We start from the raw sequence: 22,787 nt of genomic DNA, 5'->3' as shown, positions 1-22,787 counted from the left end.
CTGCGGTCCATTAGGTTTCCTGCATATATCGTCTGTTTCACTGATAAGAGTTTGGCTTTATTGCTGTTGAGCCTGCAGGTTCCTTCTTTTGTAGATATATAGTAAAAAAGAAAAAAGAAAGAAAAGCAGGGTTCAACACAAAATGTATAATATAACCAGAAGAAAATAGGGATGGCTATAGTGATTTGACTGATTTGATTGATTGATTATTTCCTCAAAAATTGATAATTGCCTTTATAGAGGGCCCTGAAAGCCTAGAATACCTTTTAAGAGAAAATTTTTGCTTAAATGAATTCCTTTTATTTCATTTAATTATGAAATATTTTATATAAAAATATGTTATTATAAGGCATAGAAAATAATAAATGAGTAAAACAATTACTGATGAGCCCACCATCCAGTTAAGAAATAGAACACCATCAATGAAGAACTAAGTTATATGGAAAAAATAGTAGACTTATTCTGTGTTGCGCTAGTTAAATTAAACTAGACCCATAAATGAAAGTAAAAAAAGAAAATAAATAGAACACTATCAATGCCTTTGAAACCCTATGTGTGCCAAGATGAAGGAAACTTGTCGCCCTAGCTGTTTTGGCTTCGCGGAATAGAGCGTCGGCCTGTGGACTAAAGGGTCCTAGGTTTGATTCCGGCCAAGGGCGCATGCCTGGGTTGCAGTTTCATCCTCCCCTCCCCAGTAGGAGGCTTGCAGGAGTCAGCCAATCAATAATTCTCTCTCATCATTGATGTTTCTATCTCTCTTTCTCTTTGAAATCAATGAAAAAAATATATTTTTAAAAAGAAACTTGTCCCACTGAACTGCCTGCTACAGCTGTTTCCATTTCTTCTATTCTCTTCCGGCTCATATTCATATCCTTATATAGTTGTGAGCCTATTTATTTATCCAGTCAGAATCATAATCCACATAATTTCTGTGTTTGTGAAGTTTCATTCAGAAGCTAACCACTATATGATTTTAAAACCAGAAGATCGAATTTTGCTTCCATTTCTCGAAGAATTCTTTTCCCCAATAGCTTTTTAAAATTACAAATGTAATATATGCTAATGAAAGTCAAGACAATCTATAATAATAAAAGCTAATTAGACCAGACATCCTCCCAGTTGTCCTTCCAGATGTCTTTCCAAATAACCTGGATGAAGATGTGGCAGTGGGGACCGAGGCAGAGGTGTTCACCGTGGCGGGTGGAAGGCAAGGCAGAGGCAGCCACCGAGGTGGTGAGGGCCAAGACCCTTGCATGAATTTCATGCCTCGGGCCTCTAGTCCTATATAATAAAAGCATAATATGCTAATTAGATGGGAGGTCCTTCTAGACAGGACTACCATTCCGACAAAGTGGGAGCTGCAAGGGCCAAGGAAGAGGGGGGCGGGGGCTGAGGCAGTGGCAGAAGCAACTGTGGTGGCCCTAGGGGCCAAGCCCCTTGCACAAATTTTGTGCATCAGGCCTCTAGTAAAATAAAAATCTTTCTCCTTTCACAGTCTTAATATCCTGTTTCCCCGAAAATAAGACAGTGTCTTATATTATTTTTTTCTCCCAAAGTTGGCTAGGTCTTATTTTCAGGGGATGTCTTATTTTCGGGGAAACACGGTAGTTTGGGATGTATATTTCCAGACATTTTCTACACAAATAAAATTTTACTTTAAAAGGGCTAATAGGGGTGCACTATTCCAACTGCTTTCTTTTTTGCTTTGCTTTGGTGGCCAGGGGTCCAGACATATCAATATATTCAGCAAGGATCTTAGTATACCCAAGGAACAGGGGGCTTTGAGGGGTTGGGCTTCTGTCACCAGTGTTTCAGAGGGGCACATGCCCCGGCTCTTGTGTTTCTTCTCATCTACCTGTTCCTCTTTTCTCCCCTTTCCAGTATGAGTAATATAGTATCCTTTTTGTCATTTTGCTAGCTTGTGGGTAATGTTTTGTTTTGAAATTATCAATATTTTAAATAAAAGAGCAATATAACAAATATCCATTTATCTATCATCCAGTTATATATTAGGTTTAAAAATTATGGGAAAGTTGTTTATAATCATACTTTTATATACTTGAAATTTTCTACAGTGTGCTTTACTTTTTTAGCTACAATATGAAATGCAGTAATAGTTTTGTAAGAGTCAAATGATGAACTTCATAATGTTCTGAGATTTTTTATTTAGATGTGTGACTGCATCGCCTTTTTCTATAAACCTCCTGAGATTTGGGGATTTTGAACCCCCTTGAGTACAGTATTTTCCCTCTGACTTATATGTGATTTCTCAAACACTTTTAGGAATTTTAAAAATTAATCTGTCATTTTTACATTCTCAGACAAGCAATTTTAAACATGCTTTCTTTCATATTTAATTTAGATCAGTGTATTAAGTTGGTTTTAATATAAGATTAAGAATTCATAATGTTTAAAAGGTAAAATTTAGCTTGTCCCCAAATACCAATTTATTGTTTCTCTTTAATTTACATTGCACAAGGAAAATGGTTTTGTTGACAAAAATATTCAAATGAAATATAATGTTTAGAAGTGAATATATATTTTAAATAGTTTAAAATTTAACTACATGTTAACCCATTGAAGAATTTTTTTAAACTAAGATATTGTGTGCCATATTTATTTTTAAGTCTGTGTACATGTTACTTACCTACTCTAAAAAATTAAAATTTTTAAAGTGATTTACTCAGTGATTAGATTTAAAGCTTTGACTTCTTCCTTCCTGTGCTAAAAGGTAAGTGGTTTTCTTGAATAATCCTGACTGTCTCATCACTAAATAATATTAAAAGATGACTTTTTCTGTGTGAAGTATAAACATCTAATATATTGTCATTGTTTATGTGTTTTAAGTACCAGAAATATACTAAAATGGTTTGTGAGTCTTTTGATAGGAAAAATGCAAATTTACAGACAAGTTTGGAGAATTCTGTTCGTTTTTATGCTTCTCGGTTTCTATTTCAGTGTGAGTGGGTTTGAGTCAGAATATGGTTCTTTATATGCACCTGTGACCCTCCCTGGGGGTGTAGTATCTCTGAGCAGTAAATCCACAGAACCGGGGCCACCTCTGTCTGGGAAGCTCTTGGACTTTTCTGTTTTGAGGGGAAAATTATTTGCATGATGACCTTGGAACAGGGGCTGTTTCCTAACACATGACCAGGAGCCTTTTAGGAACTACTGCTTACTCCCCAGCTGAGGGTCAGGTCTGTGACTATTCAGGTCTGCCTGACTTGGATGTATATGCAAGTGGGGTGAGGGGCTCAGGCACACACACACTTGCACTGCGGCTGATGTGCTCTGGCATGTCTGTATTCAGGTTCATGCACCTTACAGGGTGGAGGGTGGCGCCGGTAACCGATGAGTGTGCTCAGCATACTGTCTGGCATGTCACAGGCCCTCAGGAAAACCCAAGCAAAGCAGGCAGGAAGCTGGCCTCATGCACATGGGCTCCTGTAGGCACATTCTGACCTAACTTTTGTTTCCTTAGGGAACTGTACCTGGGGAATGAATTGTAGGTTTATACACCCTGGAGTCAACGACAAGGGCAACTACTCCCTAATCACCAAAGCCGAACCTTTCCCGCCTAATGGTGCCCCACCTCTCGGACCTCACCCACTGATGCCTGCCAACCCTTGGGTGCGTGAACACTTTTTCTTTCTTTTCTTTTTCTTTTTTTTTTTCAATCCTCACCTAAGGATTTTTTTCCATTGAATCCTAGAGAGAGTAGAAGGGAAGGAATAGGAGGGAGGGAGAGAGAGAAACATCTATTGGTTGTCTCCTGCACACACTCCTACTGGGGCTGGGAAACCTGCAACTGAAGCACATGCCCTTGACCAGTATTTGAACCCGTGATCCTTTGGTCCACAGGTCGAAGCTGTAACTCTGAGTAAAATTGGTAGGGCAACACCTGATTTTTTAAATTGCTATCAAATCTGATATCTAAGCTGTTCGTGACTCTCCAGCTTAAGGCACATTACTACACCTTGGGTAAAAAGGCATCTTTGTGATGTCTGTCACAGAGCTGCCTTCCAGATGCTTCCAGGTGTTTTTGCTCTCATTTCTTTATAGATTTTAAAGTTTTGCTTGCTTTCTCAACTTTTCCCTTCTCATTTTTTAATAGGGTGGGCCAGTAGTTGATGAAATTTTGCCTCCACCCCCTCCAGAACCCCCCACAGAGAGTGCCTGGGAACGAGGACTTCGTCATGCAAAGGAGGTAACAGAATTTGGCAGAAAACCTAAGAAAAATACTAGTGGTAGTCTATGGACAAAATTAGTATTTTCTTGACCTGGAGACAGTGATCCAAAACTCAGTAGAGCCTCTGAAGTGAGGGGTATATTTCTGAGGCTTCTTTGAAGAGCTAGAGAATAGAAAATTATTTCTAACTCTCTGTCTAAGGCATGCTAGGTCGTGACCAAGCCCAGAAGGCCAAGGAGACTCAGCCTATGTGGCTTGGCAGCATTGAACAACCACAACTGGTACTACAGCCCCAATTGCTCAGAGCCATTCCCCAGAGTCAGTACATACTGCTACCCCCAAATGGCCAGGCTTCTGGAGAAACTGTCTTCTCTCTCAAGCCAGGATGTGAACTTGGGCCTCCCCTCTTCCCACTACTTTTTTACTCCAGGTCATGCTTTGGCCCTGAATGTCCAGGCTGCTTTCTGAGCCTCCTAAGTTGGTTTCTCTTCAGTGAAATAACAGACTAAAACAAAACCATTCTCCCTCCCATAGCACATACTTCACCGCCCTCCTTTTCTCTGAGACTTTAATGGCTCCTTGTGCCTTTTATGCCATAAGCAGATTTACCTTCCTCTCCACACTCAGTCCTCATCATTAATGAATATCTGGGGCTCCCTGGTTCAGTGCCAGGACTATTATTAAGAAGCGACCAACTACATCACCCCTCCTCCCCTTCCCCCAAGGTAGGAGTAAGCTCTATGGTACTGCTTAGATGCAGCTCTGTGCAGGGACATGGCACTCTAGTCCCACAGAAAGGTACATGGGGTCCTTTCTTTGTCTGCCTGGGGTTAAAGCTGAGGCACAACTTGCCCACTGAGCACTCAGCCATGCTGCCTAAGCCTCCATGGGTCAAATCAAGATAGGCTTCCTTTTGTTTTCCCTAACAGTAATGGTGTTGGCTTTTTCTCACAATGGTAGGTTTTAAAAAAAGCAACCATTCGAAAAGAACAGGAGCCTGATTTTGAAGAGAAAAGGTTTACTGTGACCATTGGTGAAGATGAACGGGAGTTTGACAAAGAAAATGAAGTTTTCCGAGATTGGAATTATCGAATTACAAGAGATGTCAGAGACACAGTGTAAGGAATGGTTTGCCTCTTCATTCCCTTTTGAAAGAGAATTAAATTGTGTAGGACTTGTGTCCTGGAGAGCAGTGACATGTAGGTTCCCCAAGGTGTATGGGGGCAGGTACCTGTCCACTCTTTATGGACTGAGAATGCTATCCCTGAGATAATTTCAGATGTTTTGGCAATTGACTTACCTTAGTACTTTGCTTCCATGAAGGAAATGTTTTCTCTCAAGGCCATGTGACTGGGAGAGCTCATGCCCATTTGGGCTCCTAAAAGCTCTGAGAGTTACTAACAGCCGTTCTTGAAGTCCCATAAGTCTTTCCTCACCTCTCCCCAAGTAACCCAGGCAGGAACCAGGAAAACTTATGAAATTTGTCATTAAAATCCAGGAGCATGGAAGGTGTGACTTTTTTTCATTGTAAATGCTGATTTTATTGTTTCTTCTACCAGATATTTTATTATTGGCCTTTTAAAAAATAATTACAAAGGAAGTACATGTGGTTGAAAATCGTAGTCATATCTTTAGAAACTAGAGGCCTGGTGCATGAAATTCATGCACTGTGGTTAGGAGTCCTCACAGCCCAGCCTGCACCCTCTCCATTCTGGGACCCTTGGGGGATATCCAACTGCCCTCTCATAGTCGGACATCCCTCTCACAATTTAGGACTGCTGGCTCCCAGCCACTTATCTGCCTGCCAGCCTGATCATCCCCTAACCACTCCCCTGCCAACCTGATCAAAGCCTAACTGCTCCCCTGCCAACCCGATCACCCCAACTGCCCTCCCCTGCTGGCCCAGTAACCCCCAACTGCCCTCTCCTGCTGGCCCGGTAACCCCCAGCTGCCCTCCTCTGCTGCCCCGGTCACCCCTAACTGCTCTCCCATGCCAGCCTGGTGGCCCTCACCTGCCTTCCCCTGCCGGCTTGGTCGCCCCTAACTGCCCTCCCCTGCTGGTCTGATCACCCACAACTACCCTCTCCTGCTAGCCATCTTGTGGGGGCCATCTTTGACCACATAGGGGTAGCCATCTTGTGCGATGGAGTGAGGGTCAATTTGCATATTACCTCTTTATTATATAGGATTGTGTAACATGATGAGTACAGCACTTTTCCCCAGTGCTCTTCCCAGGGGAAAGTCCAGGTTTGTTGCACTCACCTCTAAGCAAACGAAAGAAACCATAGGCCAGGTTTCTCCTGAGCAACCAATGATCTGAACTGACTTTAACACCATCTTAGACTTGTAGCAAGCAACTCTTTATTCATTTACATTTGCTACTGGAAAATCACAGTTGCTGGCTTCTGGAAGAAATGACAGTAAAAGGTGCAGAAAAAAGGAACACAAAACAGTGCTGGTGTTGCCAGATTCATCATGTTGACCTGAACCCACTAGGCTATCTCCAGGCCCTCTGCCCCAAGCTATGCTCCCTTGGGCTTTCTGGGTGCACAGAGGAGAGGGGGGGATGCTCTAGTGCCCACACCTGTTGTGGTAGCCCATAGCTCAGAGGTAGAAGGGGTGGAGGTTTAAAGCAGCGGTCGCCAACTGGTGGTCCAAGAGGTCTGAGAGGTTTGTGATCACTGGTTTAAGGAAACCTTTGGAACAGTGCTTGCCAACCGGTAGTCTGTGAGGTCCAAAAGGTTGGCGACCTCTGGTTTAAAGAGTAGTTAAAAATGTGTTTCCTAATTGGGTTTGGGGAAAGTTGTTAGGTCACAGACAAGAGTGTCTGAGTGAGAATTGCATTTGCTGCTAAGGGCATATGGCCACAGGTGTAAGGCCTCACCTTTTTCTAGTGTAAGTGAAGCTGTTGACACTGTCTTCGTCTGGGAGGTGTTTGTGGGAGTTACAGGAGCTAGTTATACAGATCTGCTCTGAGTAAGGTTCTTGTGAGTGGTGAGAGAAGAGGCTTTAGAACCACATGGTCCATCCTTAACACTCTTATGTTTCCCGTCCTGGCTAGAGCATGGGCCCAGGAAATGTGCCTGATGAGCAGTCTGGCAAGTCTGGTTCTGTGGTGGCCTCGTCTGCACAAGCAGCTGTGCTCTAGCCCTGCCTCATGTTTGGTATCTGCCTTCTTTCACAGGGAAGGTTGATGCTTCAAGACTCTCAGATTCTGAAGCTTCTGAAAACGGGTCCTTAGATCCAGGCTTTTACTTGTATTTTGTTTGTTTTTTCAGCATTTGCTGTGACAGGTACGTGCCAGGCACCACACCCAGACCTGGTCCAGACCTTTGGGATCAGGGTCCTGAAGTGTGTTAGGTAGGAAAGTGGCCCAGCTGTTTCTATTGGCAGTCAGTGAAAGGGCTATGTTAGCGGGGTTCACCATCAGAAACCACCTGGCTATTTTAATGGAGAGCATTTAACATAAAGACATGCTTTCTAGGTGACTGCAAAAGCAGAAAGAGATAGCGACTGCAGGAAGTGGCTGTCATGGTGGGGAGTACCCAGTGACACGACGGGCCCTGTGATCAAGGTTACAGCCCACGTGGGGAAAAGTAAAAAAAGCTGTGGCTCTCTGGAACTGGTCTCTGGACCAACAGTAGCATCACCTGGGAGCTTGTAAGAAATGCATTCTCTCAGAGTTACCCTATCAGAAGTTCTAGAGAGGGTGGAACCCAGCTGGATGTTTTTAGCAAACCCCCTAGGTCAGTGGTTGGCAAACCCAATAGTCAACAGAGCCAAACATCAACAGTACAACAATTGAAATTTCTTTTTACAGCCAAATTTTTAAAACTTAAACTTCTTCTAATGCCACTTCTTCAAAATAGACTCTCCCAGGCCGTGGTATTTGTGGAAAAGCCACACTCAAGGGGCCAAAGAGCCGCATGTGGCTCCCAAGCCGCAGTTTGCCGACCACTGCCCTAGGTGTTTCTGGTGCCCACTGAAGTGTGAGAACCACTGATTTCAATTCAGAGACATCGGGTGTTGGACCTGATGCTGAGTTGTAGGGATAGAAAAACTCTGAATAGTTGTCACATAGAGCCTAGTTAATGTGATTAGATCTGATCATGTGGAGCTAGGTACTTGGTTATAGTACCCATAGGAAAACTGCCCGTTCCAAGAATTCCTGAGGAAGTATTCTGAGATGGTATAGAGCAGGCGTCTTCAAACTACGGCCCACGGGCCACATGCGGCCCGCAGATGAGTCTGATCCGGCCCGCCAGGTTTTTTGGGCAGTGAGCGCAGCCGAGGTGTTACAGTAGGAATTAGTAGTTCATATAGTCCGGCCCTCCAGCTCTCTGAGGGACCGTGATCTGGCCCCCACTTTAAAAAGTTTGAGGACGCCTGGTATAGAGGATGGGAAAATTATTATTTTTTTGCTTGTGGTTTTTTGTTTGTTTTTTAACTTGTTTTTGGAATTAGAAAGAATTTACTGTTTAGTTAGTGTGGCTCAGTGGTTGAGCATTGATCAATTGAACCAGAAGGTCTTGGTTTGATTCCTGGTCAGGACAGTGCCCCAGTGGGGGGTCTGCAGGAGGTAGCTGATCAATGATGCTCACATCATTGATGATTCTCTCCTTCCCTCTCTCTTTCCTTTCCTCCCTCCCTCCCTCTCCCCCTTCTTCTCTGAAATCAATAAAATATGTATATTTTTTTATATAAAAGAATTTACTTAGCAGGATCACTTAGTAAATTCTTTTGCTTTTTAATAATGCTTTCCTATTTTTGTTATTTTTGTAGAAGATCAAGCAAGAACTTATTGACTGCAGCAAAAGTAATTTAGGACAGTGAAATAAGGGAAGGCATAGAAGAAGCAACAGGAGAGCCTAGGCTGGGCTGCTTTGGCTCTCTGGGAAGTCAGAGAAAAGAGGGCCTTGAAGACAGGTTCAGTGGGTTAGCCTGGGATGAGCTTCCACTGCCCATTGCTCCCCTGCTTGCAAATCTCATTGGGTCCCTTGGAGTTTGTGAGATACATGCCTGTGAGGGAAGGCAAAGAGGAAAGGAATGGCATGAATATGCTCCCTGAAGGAGAGTGCTCCACTTCAAAACTTAAAATTCCATTTCTACCACCTCAGGCACTTTATTCAGACACCATTTGACCTGTAAGACCTCATGTATAGAAATCATTAAGAAATGTCATCTCTGCATGGGGCTCTGGGGCACTGTACTCCACTAAGTCCTGAAGGAATCAATGATTCAGAAGACACGGGGTCTCCAAAATGCACAGGGTGTCAGCTTTGAGGAATAAGGTCATTGGCAGTAGATCTGCCTAGAATAGAGCTTAGTAAACCAGAGCTAGACAGTAAGGCCACATGCTCAGGGCCTAGGAATGCACCCTTGCCAGCATTCATCCTTTGAGATTGTGTCTGAGGAGATAGTCATTATCAGATTGAGTTCATGACAACATTTTATGGACTTCTGCAGATCAGGCCCTATGAGCTGGTGGGCAGCCCAGGTTTGGTTTTGAGGGAGGCAGCCAAGGGAATGCTACATGCCCTTGCCCAGTTTGAGGAATACTGTGACTAAGAAATCCTGCATGAGAGGGGTCTTTTGCATTTGCTTAGTTTCCCCAAAACAGATTTGTCCGTACTCCCTCCTTTGAGATTGCACATACCCTCATGCATTTTGGGAAGTGTTCTGGGTCTTCATTGGCTATGTATTGGGTTGGTTTTGTAATTTTACTAGTAAGGACACAAGAAAAGTCTGTGCCTCAGAGACTGTATTCTCTCCTTTCTGGGTAGCAAATGTGGTGCTGCAGTTATTGATGGTTGTCATTAAATATTATTTGATTGGCCCTAGCCAGTTTGGTTCAGTGGATAGAGCATCAGTCTGTGGACTGAAGGACCCCCGGTTCGATTCCGGTCAAGGGCACATGCCCGGATAGTGAGTTAGATCCCCAGTGGGATGCAGGCAATCAGTGATTCTCTCTCTTCCTCTCTAAAATCAATAAAAATATATTTTTAAAAATTTGATCTGAGTGGTGAGAGGTTAGGTTGTTAGAAAGATATCTGGCTGTTTGAGATGAAAAAGAACTATGTCCATTTGGCAGAGCCAGCCTTGGATTAGCTCTGCCAGGTGCACTGAAAACACCAGAGGAGAGATTTCCTAGAAAGCAGCCAGCGGAAGGCCATGAAGCTGACTAGAGATGGCCATGACTTGTGTGTCTTTCAAGAGTTTTTTAAAGTTTTCCTCAAATAGGTTCTGCATACTTCTGGTCAAATGTTTTTTGTTACTAAGTATTTTTTTAAGTATATTTTTATTGATTTCAGAGAGGAAGGGAAAGGGAGAGAGATAGAAACATCAATAACGAGAGAGAATCATTGATTGGCTGCTTCCTGCACGACCCCTACTGGGGATCCAGCCTGCAATCCTGGTATTTGCCCTTGACGGGAATTGAACCCAGGACCCTTCAGGCTGATGTTCTTTCTACTGAGCCAAACTGGCTAAGGCTGTTCCTAAGTATTTTTCTTCTTCCTTGCTGAAATGAAGTTTTCTCTTTCCTCTGTCTCCTAGCTAGTTATTTGTGTATATGAAGGTATTCGTTTCTTTCTCTTTTTATCTTTATTATTCAAAGTATTAAGTATGTCTCCTTTTACCCTCATTGACCCTCTCCAGCCCTCCCTGCCCCAGGCCTTTGGTTTCTATTATTAATTTTTCTCTACCTACCAGCATTGACAGTGCCTTCAGCACAATGGTCATTGAGGAAGCCGCAGACCTCCTTACCTTGTCCCAATCTTACAAAATTTCTCTCCTATTCCCCTGAAGTAAGATGCTGGCTTTATCCTAGAATCCTATATAATAAAAGGGTAATATGCAAATAGACTGAACGGCAGAACAACCATACAACTAACCATAGCATAATATGCTAATGATATGCTAAGGTTGCTCAACCGCTTGCTATGATGTGCACTGACCACCAGGGGGCAGATGTTCCAACTGGTAGTTAGCTTGCTTGCTAGCTGATTGGAACATCGAGATGGGCCTGACATGCCCTGGAGCCTTCCTGAGTCCCTCCCCAGCCCGATCGGGTAGGGTCCCTCAGCCTGGCCTATGCCCTCTTGCATTCTGGGACCCCTTGGGAGGCCGCTAGACATAGGGCTCATGGCTGGCAAGTGCTACTGCGGCAACATGAGCCTCTCCAGATCGGAACTGATTGTGCGCGAGCCCACAGCAAACATAGAGGGACCAGGATGAGTGGAAGTGGCAGGTAGGAGCTGCAGGTGGCATTGGACTGTGGGTTTCAGCCAGATCCCTTCAGGCCACCCAGAGGGACCCCACCTGTGGACAAATTGGTGCACCGGGCCTCTAGTATATACATACGTTTTATCACATTAAGAAAGCATTATTTCCTATTTTCTTGAGTATTTTCATCAGGAAGAGGTATTGAATTTCCATCAGACATTTTCTTCATCTGTAGATGGAATCCTTTTGATTTTCTCTTTAGGTCTATTATATGAGGTTTACTCATAAATTTCCTAATATCAACTCAACCTTGCATTCCTGGAATAAATCCCACATAGTCATGCTATATTATTTTCTTTTTCTTTTTTAAAAAAATATATATTTTATTGATTTTTTTTGTTTTTTTTTTTTTTTTTTTTTTTTTTTTTACAAAGAGGAAGAGAGAGGGATAGGGAGCTAGAAACATCGACCAGCTGCCTCCTGCACACCCCCTACTGGGGATGTGCCCGCAACCAATGTACATGCCTTTTACCGGAATCAAACCTGGGACATTTCAGTCTGCAGACCGACGCTCTATCCACTGAGCTAAACCGGTTTCAGCCTATATTATTTTCTCAATGTGTTATTGGATTCTTTTTGCTAACATTTTTATATAGTATGTTTGCAATACTGTTTTTATGTGAAAAGATTTACTTTATTTTTTGTTTTTGTTTTCAGACTTGAACCTTATGCAGATCCTTATTATGACTATGAAATAGACCGGTTCTGGCGTGGCGGGCAGTATGAGAATTTCAGGGTGCAATATACAGAAACAGAACCGTACCAGAATTACCGGGTAAGTAAGACTTAGATCCGCAGCTCTGAATTTCACTGATTGATTTTTTTTTAAATCGCCTGCTTTTTTTATTTCTAGGACTTCATGTGTGCTTAATTATGTCAGCACAGTGTACTAATTTCAGCCCATTGACTGAAGAACTAATGTAGATCCACATATTAAATTTGTAGTGATTTGAACAGAGACTTCCTTGGATTTATCTGTGTTCTTTCCCTTTTTTTAAATTATACTTGGTGATCTTGGTGATTGGGGTATTGATACAAGCTTGCAGGGGAGTGTGTTTTACCCTCTTAAGCATATTACTTTTTCAGGCTCCTTAGTAATATCATTTATAATTATCATGCTTAACCAATTCAGTACATTCCTTTGGGCCTCTACCAACCATGTCTTTGTCTTAATGGAGAACTGGCCTATAATAGTACTTCTCTTGAGAGTTTAGTGTATATTTGTGAATATATGTGCTTCAGCCTTTGAGTTGAATTAGGGTGATATGAAAAAGCTGCTACTAGAAAGAGATTAGTTAGAAGCAGTTTAGTAGTTTTATGCTATGATTTATGTGATAATCATGTGTTTTTAGGACCAAAGGAAGGTGACTTCCCTGGGAACCCATCAAATGGCAAGCTTATAGAGAGTCAAGGACCCTGGTTGACCATCGGTGCCCCTGTACCCCGTAGAGCAGATTCCTCACTGGGGTTGGGCTATAAGTGTGCAGTGCCTCATGCCAGGCAGGGCTGCCTTGAAATGTAGCAGGGACCTGCTGGGGTCCCTTTCCAACACATTCCCCCACTGTGCCCTACAGGTGGGCCAGCATGAGGTCAGGAGTGCACTTCACTTCTTCCCAGCCACCTAAAGCTCAAAACCTGCCAGTGCGCTGTGATCTTGGCATTCACTTTTAATTTTGAATATTAAATATATGAATGAGAACAAAGTAATAGTTCAAAAAGTTGTTCAAGGATTATGCTTAGAAAAACAAGAGCCACCATTTTGAGGTGCCTACTTTGTTTCAGATACCACTAAGCAGAGTGCTTTAGGTGCCCAGGCCCGAGCCTGTGCAGAGTCTAGGTCGTCTCCATCCTACATGTGAAGAGCTGAGGCCAGAAAGGCCCGCTGTCTGTGTGCTGGCAGCTAGAACTCACACCAGCCCTTGGGATGCTGATTAGGTTGTAATTAGGGGTTGGAAGAGTTCACTCTTAGGTTGTGTTGTACCCAATTTAGCATCTAATTCATTCTTTAACAGTGTGTTTTAAGGAGAAACCGTAACAAAATTACCACCAGAGATTATTCCCTAATCTTCATTCTCGTGCTCTTTGCATTTTCTCTGTACTTTCCATTTTAAGTGTTTCAATCACAGCTGGTGTATGTTTGTGTGTTTGGCTTTTCCACAAAGGAACGGGAAAGGGAAAGAGAGCGAGAGAACAGACAGCGAGAGCGCGAGCGGGAGCGAGACCGAGAACGAGAACGAGAGCGCCGGCAGCGGGAGCGGGAGCGGGAGAGGGAGCGAGAACGCGACAAGGAGCGGCAGCGGAGGAAAGAGGAGTGGGAGCGAGAGCGAGCCAAGCGGGATGAGAAGGACAGACAGCACAGAGACCGAGACAGAGAGAAAGAGCGGGAGAAGGAAAAGGAGAAGCCAAAGCCCCGCTCCCCACAGCCACCAAGGTAGGCCACCCAGCACTGGGGCCCTGGAATAGGGGCCTGCAGCTCCACTGACTTGGCCCTGCCTGCTTCCCACACTCCTTTCCCTACAGTCCTGAAGAAGTGTTAATGTGTCTTGATTAGTAGTTGCTGCCCCATCATGTGTGTTGTGAAGCATGCACTGTGTGCACCACACTGTTATTTCCTAAATCAGTAAAGTCCTGGATTCCCAGTTCATCTGGGCTTAGGAGAAGAATTTAGGAATTGCAGGATGTGCATGTTTGTTGGTGGCCACAGTGTGGTGCTCTAGCATCTAAAACACAGGACCAGGTAGACTGCTGGCCTCTCCACTTAACTTGTTCTATGAGGGGCAGATTCCATGCTGTCCCATGAGAGTTGGGTTACTGTGGGCAGTGAGGACATGCTCCACAGTAAAGGCCCAGAGGGCGAGGCAGGCTCAAGCTTTGCACAGCTTTTTTTTTTTTCTTTTTTTCTTTTTAAACGTATTTAAATACTGGAGCAGGAAAGGTGGTCCTCTTTAGAAAATCATAGAATTTGATGAAATTTAGTGTGTGCTTTTTACAGCTTTATTGAGATATAATTCACAGATGATATAATACCCCCATTTAAAATGTACAAATTGAGCATTCATGGACTTGTGGTGCCATCACCACAATTTTAAAACACCTTTGTTGCCCCAAAAGAAACCTTGTACCCATTAGTAGTAACTCCACATTTCCCCCAAAACACCCATCTGGTTCCTGGCAACCACTAATCCCCTTTCTGTCTCTGGATTTGTTCATTGTGGACATTTCATATAAATGGAATTCTCCTATATAATAAAGGGTAATATGCAAATTGACCCTAAAGATGGAACAACTGGGTTGTTATAATGTTCAGTGACCACCATGGGGCAGATACTGAATGCAGGAGCTGCCCCCTGGTGGTCAATGCGCTTCCATAGGGGGAGCGCAGCTCAGCCGGAAGCCAGTTCATGGCTGGCCAGTGCAGTGGCAGTGGTGGTGGTAGCCTCTCCCCACAGCAGCGCTATAAGGATGTCCCCTGAGGGCTCCCAAGCTGCCAGAGAGATGTGACTGCCAGCTTAGACCCAATCCCCTGGGGAGCAGGCCTAAGCTGGCAGGTGGACATCCCCCGAGGGGTCCTGAACTGTGAGAAGGCACAGGCTGGGCTGAAGAACAAACACACACACACACACACACACACACACACACACACTCCCAACCCCCTCCATCCCCGAGTGCACGAATTTTCATGCGTCAGGCCTCTGGTCATAATATATGGTCTTTTGTTTAGCTATCTGTTGAGCATTTGGGTTGTTTCTCCCCTTTAGCTATCATGAATATGAGCATTCATGTACATCTTTATGTGTGAACATGTTTTTCATTTCTCTTAGGTGAAAACCTAAGAGTGGAATTGCTAGGTCATGTGGTAAATAACTATCTTTAACCTTTTGAGGTGCTCTTGACTTTTCCAAAGTAGCTGTAACATTTTACATTCCCACCAGAAATGTCTTCCTCTTCCTTGTTAACACTTGTTATGTATTTTTTTATTATAGGCATCCTAATGGATATGAAATGCTATCTCATCATATTTTAATTTGCTTTTTCTCTGATAACTAACGATGTTGAGCATTTTTTCATGTGCTTATTGGACATATATATATATATATATCTCCTTCGGGAAAATATCTATTCAAATCCTTTGCCCATTTTTAAATTTGATAGTCTTTATTATTGAATTGTAAAAGTTATTTATAGATTCTAAATACAAGTATCTAATTTGCAAATCCATACTCTAATTCAGTGGTTTGTTGTTTCACCTTCATTGTGAAGTTTATTTTCTTATTTTTTTTAAGGGGAGGCCTCTTATTTTTTCCAGCTTTATTTAGATACAGTTGACATGTAATATAACATTGTGTAATTTAAGGTGTATAATATGATGATTTGACACATTTATGTTGTGAATGATTACCACACTAAGGTTAGTTAACACCAACATCACATCACGTAATTACCTTTTTTGTGTGTGTGGTGATAAGATTTAAGGTGTACTCTCTTAGCAACTTATATACACAATATTGTATATAAGTATTGTTAATTCTAGTCACCTATATGTTATATGTTAGATCCTGAAAATTTGTATCATTTGACCAACATTGCCCCCACCCCCTCATACATGACAACCACCATTCTTTCTGTTTCTATGAGTTTTTAGATTCCAATATGAGACTCTACAGTGAAAATAGTCTTTATCTGGCTTATTTTTCTTAGCATAATGCCCACAAGGTCCATCCATGTAGTCCCAAATGGCAAGATGTTCTTTTTCATGGTTGAATAATATTCTATTGAATATATCTACCACTTTTTAAAAATCCATTCATCTGTTTGTGGACACTGGTTATTTCCATGTCTTGGCTATTTTGAATAATACTATAGTGAATATAGGAGTGCATATACTCTAGAGTGATTTTATTTTCTTTGGATATATATATACCCAGAAATGGAATTGGATTGCTGGATCATATGGTAGTTTTATTTTTTTATTTCTTGAAGACTACATATTGTTTTTCATAGTGGCTGCACCAATTTACATTCCCAACAGCAGTGCAAGGTTCCCCATTCTCTATATTCTCATCAACCCTTATTTCTTGGATTTGTTTGGGCTTTTTGTTTGTTGGATTGTTTGCTTGCTTGCTTTGGATAATAACCATTCTAACAGGTGTACGGAGATAACTCATTGTGGTTTTGACTTGCATTTCTATGATAATTAGTGATGTAGAACATTTTTTCCCCCATATATTTGTTGATTGTGTGTCTTTGAGAAATTGTCTAGTCAGAAGCTTTGCCCATTTTTTAATCTGACTATTTTGGCATATTGCTACTGAGTTGTATGAGTTTCTTATATTTTTTTATATTAACCTTTTTTTAAATATATCTTATTGATTTTTTACAGAGAGGAAGGGAGAAGGATAGAGAATTAAAAACATCGATCAGCTGCCTCCCGCAACCAAGGTACATGCCCTTGACCGGAATCGAACCTGGGACCTTCCAGTCCGCAGACGGATGCTCTATTCATTGAGCCAAACCGGTTTCGGCAATTTGTTATATTTTTTAATGCTTTCCTAACACTGGGCAAAGTAATGTGCTTACAGAACTTTCAGGGTAAATCACATATTTTGATACACTGAGAGAGTTCATTCTTTAAAAGGCTGCTTTGATGAATCTTTCTATTACAATAATCACTTTTTTAAATTTAAATTCTTTATTGTTTAAAGTATTACCTATGTCTCCTTTTACTCTCATTGACCTCTCCCCAGCCACTCCCAACCCCCAGCACATGCGCTTACCCCCCTACTGTCTGTGTCCATTGGTTATGCTCATATGCATGCATACAAGTCCTTTGGTTGATCTCTTATCCTTCTCTCCCACCCTTCCCTGTCTTCCTTCTGAGATTTGACGGTCTGTTCAATGCTTCTATGTCTCTGGGTCTATTTTTCCTTATCAGTTTATGTTGTTCATTATATTCCACAAATGAGTGAAATCATGTTATATTTATCTAGTAATCACTCTTTATCTTGGAACTTTGTGTATTTATTTGAACAGAAAAGCTTGATTTTTATATTTCTATTTTTGCTTCTTTTGAACTAGTAGGTTGGAACTCAGGAAGCTTGATTAAGTGAGTTCTTCCTAAAATCAGATACAGCTTTTTTCACTAAACTAGGTAGGTCTGTTCTCTAGCCTCTCCCCACCTCTATCCCCCGTTTCTAACCTGGTTTTTCCCTTTTCCTCCCCAAACTCTCACTTATGCTTTTTCAATGGTCCTCCACCCCAGCAGCAACTGCCATCAACAGAGGTGGGGGTGCTCTGGTCACTTGGTTGGGATTCAGCCTGTCTCACTGGTGCAGGGAATCTTGAATTCCGCTCTTTGATCCTCTACTACTAGCCTTAAGGGCTGGGGTTTCACAAGAGCAGAATTTCCCAGCACAACCTCCTTAGTTCCTTTGCCTTGATCAGCCAGAGCTCTTCTGTCTTCTATCTTCTGTATTTAGTGATTGCATAACTCTTCACCCAGGGCTTACTTTTGTAAGTATGTCTTTTAAGAGCTTTTGCCTTCCTGTAGTGGTGTTACTTTTAGATAGGGCAGAACCTTTTAACAATAACATTTATGCAATTCTATAGAATGCATATATGTAGCTAGGGGGAAATTCTTTTGTGAAACCTCTGTCCACTCTTTCTAGTCAAGCCAGTGGCTGTGCTTTCCTTGTATAGCTGAGGCAGGAAACTAGGATGTTCTTTGGCATAAGAAGTTAATTTCATTCTAGATGTAAATAGTAACTGTGACCTTCCCAGAGGAATTTCTCAAACTGCCTGTCATCTGTAAAGCTAGTTACCAAATATTCAGATGTGCATTTGAGATTTGGTGCCCCTTGGGGTTGAAATGGCAGGCTCATCATTTCCTAGAAGATTTGCTTAATCCTCATAAGGGAGCACCTGTCCCTGTCCCTTTTTTCACACTCACTGAAGCCTGGTTGTTTCCCAGATGGGCTTCTGGAGTCTGGGGCTGCCAGCATCCTGTGCATGACCTGTCAGTACGGGTATGTGGTAGGCTGTCAGTTCACCCTCATAGTTGTCCATACCTTGCAGGTCTCCAGTTTGAGGCACACCAGGCATCTCAGGGTGCATGTATATCCTTCTTCAAAGGAATTTGTAACTCCCCTACAAAGGCTCAGAACCACTGTCAAGGATCACCCTCTGGGGCAGGAAATATGTAGCTGAAGTTAGGGAGGGTAATGGCAGTTAAACGCAATTGCTATCCTGTGTGTTTCTTTGTAGTTCAGGCGTGCCCTTATGGCTGTGGCTGAATCTGTGTAGCCTTCTGTCTCCCTAGAGTAGGGGTGTCGAACTCAATCAGAGAAGGGGCCAAAATCTAAAATCCAGCCTAAATCGCGGGCCGAATGGTTTACTGAACAGTCATAAACTGTCATTGTGATGGAAACGCAGCGGAGTGCAGTGATGACAGCGCGGTGTGGGCCACATTGCAAGGCCTGGCGGGACGGATTTGGCCCGCAGGCCTTGTGTTTGACACATGTGCCCTAGAGAGACGGTGATGTCACTCAGGTCCTGACTAGTCCATGAGACTCTGCTGGTCTTTTTTTGGGAGAAAAATATATGTTGGATTTTCCTCACCTTATGGTGGATTTTCTCTCCCTGTTTTCAACTTCTCCTCTGGTTGTGCCCAGTATGGTGCTGGTCCTCTCGGTTTCCTCTCTGCTTAGTCTCCAGCAGTGATTGGTTTATCATCACCTTTCCGTGCCATCCCATTGATATACCCTCTTATATGGTGAAATTCATTGATTTACTGAATTTGGACATCACTAGTTGGGATTGATTATATCTAGGCCCACATGATGGTGTTGTATGCATTTGCTGATCCTGAATGTGTCAGACACCACACCTGGATGTGCATTACTCAAGGAAACAGGATGACACTGTCCTGGTGTTCTGTGATGGGCACGTCACCCAGCTTCCCACTCCAGGCTCTGTCATAACACTTACTGCTCTGATGAGCCAGGTGTTGAGACTGCTCAAGATCCCCAGCATGCGTTAGCCAGTGTAGCCCAGTTGGTTGGGTGTCATCCTGTGTACCAGGAGGTCAGGATTCAATTCCCCATCAAGAGTACATGCCCAGTTCCCAGGCTTAATCCCCAGTGGCAGCATGCAGGAGCCCATCAATGTTGCATTCTCACATTGATGTTTCTCTTATTCCCTCTCCCTTTATCGTCAAAATTCAATAAACTAATTTTTAAAAGAAAGAGGGGGGCCGAAACCGGTTTGGCTCAGTGGATAGAGCATCATCGGCCTGTGAACTGAAAGGTCCCAGGTTCAATTCCGGTCAAGGGCATGTACTTGGTTGTGGGCACATCCCCAGTAGGTGTTGTGCAAGAGGCAGCTGATGGATGTTTCTCTCTCATCAATATTTCTAACTCTCTATCCCTCTCTCTTCCTCTCTGTAAAAAATCAAATATATATATATATATATATATATATATATATATATATATATATATATTTTTTTTTTTTTTTTTTTTTAAAGGAGAGGGACAACAAATCAATGTTTTTTTTTAAAAAAAAGATCCCCAGCACTTAGGCTCAGCTTTAAAACAGTCACTGATCTTTCTGTTGTCCTGAGAATTTAATATGTCTGTTTTATCTTTCTAATCTCTCATTATGTTCTGTCCTGAACAGGGCTTATTTATTTGGTTTGGAGAAAAAATTTGTGCCCAGGACTTTTTTTTTTTTTTTTTTTTTTTTTTTTTTTTTTTTAGAGAGAGGAAGGAGAGAGGTAGAAAGAAACATCAATGAGCTGCCTCCTGCATGCCCCCTACTGGTAATCAAACCTGCAACCTGGGCAAGTGCCCTGACCAAGAATCAAACTAGTGACCTCTTGGTTCCTGGGTCAATGCTCAAACACTAAGCCACTCCGGCTGGGTTGAGATAAAGTGTATTCCTGTTTAATTTCTTGACTCCTTACAGACTGAATTATCCAGTACATGCCCGACTATTTGATATAGATGAAAAACTAAATAGTTGTCTCTAATGCATTCATATAGATAGGATATGGATAGGATTTAGATAAGTACAGATTAATACAAATACAATTCTGAATTAGAAAGAAGCATTGTTGAGCCTATGTGAACCTTACTCCGTTTATAGTGATAGCTGTGTATTCACTGTGGGGACCAAGGATGATGGGATGTAGATAATTACATGAAACCTAAGTCAATGTTCATAGTCTTGGAAATTCATAAAATGTATTCAAATGACAAGCCCTCATCTTGGAAACAGAAAGTCTTAATTATATCTGCCCACCACTTGAAACAGTACAGATACATTTATTTCTGTTCCCTTAGAACTTAAAAGGTAACTTGTTAGTAGTTACCTCTCTCAGGTTTACCTGCTTGTGGTTAAGTTTAAATATGTTTTCAGAATCTGAGGATTAAAGCGATGGATCTTTTATCCCCAAGTTCTTCCCAACCGGGGAAAACTTGTCCCCACCTTCCCTTGGAAGGACTGTCGGAAAACCCTACTCCATCACAGCCACCCAGTCAGGGTTCTGGGATTTGCTATGGGCCTTCTGCTATGTCCTGTGAGAGAGACACGGTTGAGAAATGGAAATAGGAAATACAAGTTAGATCACATTCTTATTTGTGTGTAGGTCCATAAGAGAGGGCCACACAGCATGGTAGAGGTTGGAGGAGGGTTACAGCCAGCTGGGTGGATCGTAAAAAGTAATGATAATCCTTGGAGGGGAATGCACGGTACTTTACGCGAGGTGGGCATTCCAAAGGAAGGGCGGGATTTAGTTTCTTCTGCTGGCAGACATCCACCAGGTGAGCTGGGAATAGGAGCCTCCTGCCTTGTGTGGCATAGGGCAGGAAGGGATTCAAAGGCAGTGTGCACTTGGAGGCCAGGCAGGAAGGGCCACTGGGTAGTCCAGGAAAAGAGCGTGGTAGCCCCTGAGCGCACTTGGGGACTTCCATGGTCAGTTCTGCTCGGTGTTAAGGAGGTGAGCAGTGTAATGTTCCACAAAAGTTCCTGGATGAAATAGCACAGCGGAGCTGCCATGAAAAGTATTCTGAGCTTCTCCAAACTGAATGTGAGTTCAGTTGAGAGAATATCCATCCGTGTACTTGGAATTCCCCCGTTAAAAAAAAATATATGTGTGTGTGTGTGTATATATATATATATATATATATATATATATATATACACACACACACACACACACACACACACACACACATATGATGTGTGTCCTTTTATTTTAGAAAAGAACTTTCATTCCTTTTATCTTTTTTTACCTTTGACCCCAAACCTGGCAGTTGCCCAAGTCGGAGTTTCCAGACCCGCTCACTATGGTCACCTTGCATCATTGGCACTCATACCTCTGTCAGTGATGTAAGATGTGAGCTCCTCCTGAGCTGACTCAAGGCCCCTTTGTTGTGTCTTGTTGTGATATTTTATCTGACAGTCATAAAACAGATGACATCTGTTCCTTGGAGTCTTTCTCCAGGATGCCTGGGAGATAAGATTGTGTCATAGCTGTGCCTGGGTACAGCCACTTCTTTCATCAAATATTACTGAAAAGTCACCCTCCCCCTCCTTATCCCCCCCGCCCCCAAATTCAGAAGTGTTTATGCAAATTCCAAATCTATTCCACCAGCTCTCAATGGCAGTATTTCTAGCTGAGGTCCTACTTTGCCAGCTGTTTCCATTCAGCTGGATTTTCTTCCCCTTTACATCTTCGTCTTTGGTGGGTGGCATGGCAAGCCGGTTGTTTTCCATTTGGGTATAGTTTGTCTCTAGTTTTCCAGGCTCTTCTCTTGGGATACTATCATTCAGTGAGAGAAAGGCTTCGGTTTCCAATGTCTTGTATTCTCAGAAAGCAGAAACAGCCCTACTTCTTTGCCATCAGCTTGGGCACCAGAATGACTTCACAGCCTGAGCAAACCTGTTTGGGGACCTGGCTCATGGACTCTATGGTCAGAGGTGCCAGCCTCACCAGGATTTCCAGGGCACATCAGTCTAATCCCTGCTCTCTAGTTAATGTTCCCTTACTGACTGGGTCGTGTTTAATTTGCTTCTGTGCACAGGACAGCTTTTGCTGGCCCTGATGGTGTTTCGTATAGACACCGTTGAGGACTGATATTTGTGGCATTGTATTGTTTATGAGCTACTTTAGACTCAGCGCCTTTGTTCAGTGGGCAGGGGCACTTTCCTTCTTCTTTGAGGTTCCTATAAGAGGTAAGAACACATCATTAAAACCAATTACTAATAAAATCCCTAAGAGTTACGTACTTGCCAACAGTATTAAAAGGTTTTCTTT

At 42.7% G+C, this 22,787-nt stretch overlaps 1 protein-coding gene across 9 annotated transcripts in view; it reads left to right on the top strand.

The window, feature by feature from the left end:
• Positions 1-22,787, top strand: part of ZC3H18 (zinc finger CCCH-type containing 18) — a 71,629-nt gene that overhangs the window by 28,683 nt on the left and 20,159 nt on the right. For 8 of the 9 annotated variants that reach the window (XM_036440863.2, XM_045582604.1, XM_036440862.2 and 5 more), the window contains 5 exons: positions 3,482-3,630; positions 4,115-4,207; positions 5,150-5,307; positions 12,131-12,248; positions 13,636-13,904. In XM_036440863.2, coding sequence (XP_036296756.1) covers positions 3,482-3,630; positions 4,115-4,207; positions 5,150-5,307; positions 12,131-12,248; positions 13,636-13,904 — 787 coding nt within the window. The remainder of the gene's footprint in view (positions 1-3,481; positions 3,631-4,114; positions 4,208-5,149; positions 5,308-12,130; positions 12,249-13,635; positions 13,905-22,787) is intronic. The other variant, XM_045582606.1, reaches the window with a different exon arrangement.

Source organism: Pipistrellus kuhlii, unplaced genomic scaffold (genome assembly GCF_014108245.1).
Source record: "Pipistrellus kuhlii isolate mPipKuh1 unplaced genomic scaffold, mPipKuh1.p scaffold_m20_p_17, whole genome shotgun sequence".
NCBI lineage: Eukaryota > Metazoa > Chordata > Mammalia > Chiroptera > Vespertilionidae > Pipistrellus > Pipistrellus kuhlii.
The sequence above is the reverse complement of the archived record's forward strand: the minus strand, read 5'-3'. Positions and strand labels throughout refer to the sequence as shown.